At 35.0% G+C, this 6,229-nt stretch overlaps 1 protein-coding gene and 1 pseudogene across 2 annotated transcripts; one reads left to right on the top strand and one right to left on the bottom strand.

Moving 5' to 3' along the window:
• Positions 520–2,291, top strand: LOC107629603. 2 transcript variants are annotated; one of them, XM_016332422.2, is made up of 2 exons: positions 520–819; positions 934–1,662. In XM_016332422.2, exon 2 carries the CDS (start codon positions 1,002–1,004, stop codon positions 1,383–1,385), a length of 384 nt encoding a protein of 127 aa, XP_016187908.1. In that variant the 5' UTR covers positions 520–819; positions 934–1,001; the 3' UTR covers positions 1,386–1,662. The 2 variants fall into 2 exon arrangements, with proteins under 2 accessions (XP_016187908.1, XP_020973769.1); XM_021118110.1 differs by having other exon boundaries at positions 528–823; positions 934–2,291.
• LOC107632494 lies at positions 2,691–5,180 on the bottom strand (annotated as a pseudogene).

Genomic DNA, 6,229 nt, shown 5'->3' with positions numbered 1-6,229 from the left:
ATGTTATTTTACCAATTTTTTAAATTTTGAATATTTAATTTTATCGGTTCGGTTCGATTTTTTAAATTTTGGTTTTAAAAAGTTAATAAGTAAAGTCACCTTGGGTAGTGAAAAATTAAGAGTGATTTAAACAGGTTGAACTTCTGAAATCAATGTAACTGCTTAATTTATCCCACCTTTCTTTTCTTTACTTTCTTATTAATACTATAAAAAATTAACGTGGCATAGAAGGGATCTCCACTAAAGAAAAAGAGGGAAGGAAAAAAGAAAGTGATGATTTCATGGGATGCTGTGACCCCCACAAAAAAGTAAATATCTTAACCAAGTGAACTATTCAACTAACCTCTTAATACATGCTATTGTCATTTTTGTCCATGTCAATTTCATGTGACTTGAAACGTGTCTTCATTTCAGCTAGAGGCAGGGGCAACTCTCATAATTAAAAACATTGATATTCAAATTTCAAACCGACCAAGTCAAAATCAATTCAATAAATCAGTAACACTGATTTATTTAATATATGGTTAGTACCATACCCACATCAACCTTATCACCGTTGTTTTGCATGCTGTACCTCTTTACAATCTCCCATGTATTGAATAAAATAATCATTTAGTTCCATACTCCTAAGAACTTAGGAGTAATATTATTTGTACAACAAAAGTTAATAACTTTATTTAGAATACTAATTTCCTTCCTAATATTTATATGAAGTACCAACTAAGTTTTCTGCTAAAGACAAACACAAATAGCATTTCTGGCTCCAAAGATCAGACAGTGAAGATTGGAGTATCATAGAGCACAAATTCAGCTCAAAAAGTAAGTAACCTACCAAATCACAAAACTCATATATTTGGTTCTTCTGCTGGTAAAAGATGTTAAATAAATAAATAAGTGCCATCAACTGCTAACATCCTCTAATATTTGATGCAGATTTTGCAAGCTGTTAACTTTTTCAAGTTCTGAATTGTAATATACTCAAAAGGGTCATAAAAATTTCAATGGCTTATGGTGATAGAAACAGAGGATCCTCTGTTTTTGATGGGTTCACTCTGAGTCCCCTGCCATATCCTGTTCTGATGATCCTAGCACTGATCCTAATCTTCCTTGGAGTTTCATGGTACTTTTCATATGAAGAAGTAGTTGAAAGTGCTCAAGTGCAATTGGGGTGGTTACTATTTGCCACTCCAGTTGTGCTTATACTCATAGTTCGTTGGTTGTCATCAATGGAAAACACTGAGTGGTTCTCCGGTTGGGACAGACGCCGGAGAACCACCCAGGGATCCTCGGAGGGGAGCTCGCCATGGGGTGTGGCTGCCTTGATTGTTGTGTTGCTTATATTGATGCAATATCAATCCATCTTTCGTGATAACTGGTTTGTTTGATTTTAAGTCCAAACCACTTAAAGACAATTCAAGGGGAATCAAGCATACATATATTACTTGAACCAACTATCTTGGTTGGTTGGTTAGTTTGATTTGGAACTCCTACTTTAGATGCTTGTTATTTTAGGAGATTGTATATTGTTTTGTTATATGAATAGTGTAGAAGGTGCTTTTGTATGTATATTCTTCACTAGTTCAGTCTGAAGTTATTGGAAATTATTATGAAGAACACTGAGTGATTGGTGATAAAGAAAATTAGAGTTTTCAATTCCCAAAATATTCATATTGTTTGTCCTTCCTAACATAGTAACATGGGTTTACTTCTTTTAAGTTGAAAAAACTTTAAAGTGATAAAAGGATGCAATAAAATAATCTGAGATCATAGAGTGAGACTTACTTCAGTCATTCTATGAATTTGCAAAACTTCTCACTTGAACTTATTGATCCAACAAGATTACAGGAACAAAAAGCAAGAACAAAGCATTGACTTGTTAGGTAGTTAAACCTCCCTTCATACAAACAATGTTCTTTTACATGGAGTTCATTTTCCAACCTTCCACAAGTTCATGGAATAAATTAACTCAGTAGCATATATGAAAACTGCATGTAAACAAGAGAAAATTCCCAACAAAAGTTGAATCCAAAGCTAGAATTCTAGTTTGTGTAGTATAGTAACATAAGAATTTTCTGGGGTCAAGAGTGAGTGGTTCAAACTTCAAACCATTTACGATAATAAATCAACAAAAGCAACATCATGTGCAAAATGGCTGCATTCAAAGGAGACATTGCAGCTTGTTATTCTACTGGTTGAAAATGAAATCCCTGAAATGGGAAAGCCATAACAAGCTAATGACAATGCCAAGTAGCATGAGCAAATGGAGAGTTGGAGAAAAAGAAACAGTGCCTTCCTGCTTCCATTCTACACTCTTGTGCTTTTTCTTCTTTGTGTAGAACCACCCCATTTTTTTCTTTTTTGTCACTCACTCATAAGCACACCAGTGCATGTAATCTGAGGTTTATATTATAAGAGGTGATTGGACTTTTAGTTTGCTTCTGATGGTTGGATTTGGCATATATTCTTTGATTGTAACTTCTGTTGTGTCCTACCAACAGGGTTTTGCTTTGTACAATGGTTGCATCTTCCAAGGATGAGAAGGATGAGAACAATCACATACTTGGAGGTCAAAAAAGGGACTCTTCAGTTAACTTCAAGATTGAGGCTTTATTGATTCATATATATATAACGAAAAAAACGAAAAAAAAAAAGCAGTTCAAGTAATATAATGTAATAGAACTTGAAAGAGCTTAGAGTTCAGAGTTTTCATCATCATTAGGAAACTTTATAACACAATAAGTACCGGCACCACCAAGTGCACCAAGAATTTGAGCTGTCAAATAAATTCAAATTGCTTTGTAATTGTTTGCTGCAATTGCTAGACCTAATATTCTTACTGGGTTCATTGATCCCCCTTATGCTGGCCTGTAATTAATAATATTGTTATAATAATTAATTTATGTTTAACTATTTAGATAATGAAATTTTTTTACGTTTTTGTGTGTATAGATATAGTATTTTATTAAAAATTAGATTTTCATCAATCTTAATTACTACGTGCATAACTTTTTTTTGTATAATAAATATTATTTTGACTTAAACATTTTCTTAACAATCAACATGTATTATTTTTTAAGAGAATTATATATATCAAGATTTAAAAAGAATAATTAAATAATATCACCTTATTAATTAGTTTAAAAAAACAATACATAGAACCATGACCATAAGTATTTAGTATTTTTCTTAGTCTATCTTTTTATTTATTTATTACATTTGTGCAATTATTTGTGATTACAAATTGGTCTAGTAGGACATATATATATACACGTAATAATTAATCAATCCAACAAAAATTCTTCTAAACCAAGATCATATGGTGAGAATATCCATAACGTGAAGGAATGAATAATAGAAAGAGCATGTCTTTCATTTTCAGTACTTATAAAGACATATTTTTCCTTCTTATCTCAACGTACCTTTATTATTATTATTATTATTATTATTATTATTATTATTGATAATGGGAACCATATATATTGAGACATGAAAATTATATAGCCCCTTATAAAGAATTTAGTCAAGTCCATCTTAAAGAACAAATTTACTTTAATAGAAAGACATACCCAGCTATGAGGATGTTGAACGTTACAGTGGCTCCCACCGCCATTCTCGCGAACTGTCCAACATTTATCACCATGAACAACTTCATTAATATTATTACTTAATTAAGCAAGAAATTATTGGCAATTAGCACATTAAATATTATAAACATAATATAACATATAGTGTCAGTGGCGAAAGCAGTGACAACAAACATGAGATTGAAGATGATGATGAATTGTAAAGCAAAAGCTTGGCCATATTCTCCTGAAGAAACCGTCACTCCACCCCCCATGAATCGATGATACACTCCCTTCAGTGCAAATGCGGCACACACACTGATGCCAATATCTGTGCTCCAATATACATTGGCACCTGCATGCATGCCATATAACATTCACATGCATTCCATATATAGATAGATCACTGAGTTCTTACCTTCTTCCAAGGGAAGTGCTTTAAGGCAGCAAATGCTATGGTGACAGCGGGGTTCAGATGAGCACCGGATATGTGTCCGGTGCACAGGATGATCACCGTCACCCAAAGGCCGGTGACGACAGCGCAGCCCAATAGACTTTTCAATCCATTGGTCTTCTTGTTCGTTATTGCCGCCGCTGTTCCGGCGAACATCAGCATAAATGTGCCAACGAACTCTGCTGCTATCTAATCATACAAATTTGAAATTAGTTAAGTGAAGAAACAGTTACAAGAAAAATTAGTAATAAAAGGAGTTGGGAGATAATTAGAGATGTGGCTTAGTAGGTGCGTATTACCTTTTTGGCAAAAGGAAAAAATGGCAAACACTTGCAATTCTTTATTATGAAAGGAGGGAGGTGGTTAGCGCTGTAAATGTATGGAGAGGAGGGAGGTAGTGAGGGCTGTGAATGTATGAAGAGCGCTGTGAATGTATGGAGAGGAGGGAGGTGGTATGCTTATATAGTTATCAGAACTGGACTATGACACCTCCTCTTTCCACTATGCCACCTTGATTTTTATTAATGTATGTGAAAAAAATTAAATATATAATAAACTTAGAATAAATTTTTATTTATTTTTATTTTTTTAAATATAGATTGACATAGATACTAACACTATTGAAATGGGACTAAAAATCAGAGTAGAAAAAGAAAAGTATTTGCTTCTTATTTTCAAATTATAAATAGCTTAGGAATATGAATAAAATATTATATTACTCATTTAAATAAAAAAGGAATAAACTTTTACTCTAAGAATAATATTTGTCGGGTTTTAGACATTAAAACATCAATCATGGCTTTTTGAGCCATATCTACCATTAAATGCGAGTGTGTGCCTTTGGTCATATTACTTTGTTAGGAGTAGCGTATAGGCAGTTAGTAGTTAGTAGCTTGGCACCAATTCTGTTATTTGAATTCTGTTATCTGAACTGTAAATCAGTTAGGAATGTAGCTAGGAATATGGTGAGCTGGCATCAGTTTGTTACAACCCTCACTATGTATAAATAGCAGATCACAGCTCAGTTTAGGCTTCACTTCTGTAACCGTAATTTCTAGAACTCTCTCTCTCTCAAATTCTGGAATTCTCTATGACTCTCACAACACTCTAACATCTTCTTCTACTTCGTTCTTCTTTTCATCTAGTTCTCTGATACCTTTCATGGTATCAGAGCATCCGGTTCTGATCCATGGCTGACACCAGTGTCACCGTCACTTCCGCAGCAGCCTCCGCAACAACAACAAACAACGCAGTTCGCACATCTATCAACACTGTAGCCTTGAAGCTAGATGAGAATAATTTCGCTCCATGGAAGCGCCAAGCCCTTGCGTTCATCAAATCCAAAGGTCTCAAGGTTCACCTGAACCAGAAGAAAATTCCATGCCGATACGCCTCTGAAGAAGACAGAATTGCAGATAATGAAACGCAAGAATTTCTGGAATGGGAGCAAGACGATCAATTTCTGATTTTGTGGTTCTTTGCATCGATTGATCCAACCTTTTTGAGTCAGGTAACAAACTGTGAGTATGCGTGTGAAATCTGGAATAACCTAGAGGAGTATTTTGCAAAAAGGTTGAAGTCGAAGGTGAAACAACTAAAGGCACAACTCAAAACAGTGAAACTACAAGGATCTGCAACCGAATATATGTCTAGACTCAAGAAAATCACAAACGCTCTCTCTACCCTAGGATCACCACTTTCCAATGAAGAATTTGTGGATGCAATGACTCAGGGACTCAACGAAGACTATAGCACGTTTATCATGATGATCTCAGCTAGAGCTGAAAGTGTCACTGAAAGCGAAGTTGAAGCTCAACTCCTAAGACAAGAAGAACTAGTCGAGAGGTTCAAGAAAATAGAACTTGGCACAATCCAGGTCAACCTAACTCAAGGAGGAGAAAGTCACTCACAAGTAAGATCTCAACACTATCAGCATAAAGATCAGTCACCTATGTCGTACAACAGCCAATACAACAACTCACAATCCTACACCAATAGCTACAATCAAGGTAGAGGTCAACCCTTTCAATCCAGAGGAAGATTCAGAGGTAGAGGGTCCTATAGAGGTGGTAGATCTGGTTTTCAACATAACAGAGTGGTGTGCCAGCTCTGTGGACGGCCTGGTCACACGATGTGGGAGTGCTATCATCGCTTCAATAAAAACTATCAAAATCCAAATGCTGCAGCCACAGTCACACATCCGGCACCTCCT

Source organism: Arachis ipaensis, chromosome B03 (assembly GCF_000816755.2).
Source record: "Arachis ipaensis cultivar K30076 chromosome B03, Araip1.1, whole genome shotgun sequence".
Lineage (NCBI taxonomy): Eukaryota > Viridiplantae > Streptophyta > Magnoliopsida > Fabales > Fabaceae > Arachis > Arachis ipaensis.
This window is presented reverse-complemented; position numbering and strand designations above follow the sequence as displayed.

Excerpts from the sequence above, each read along its gene's own strand:
- LOC107629603 (XM_021118110.1), top strand. The coding sequence starts at position 1,002 with ATGGCTTATGGTGATAGAAACAGAGGATCCTCTGTTTTTGATGGGTTC.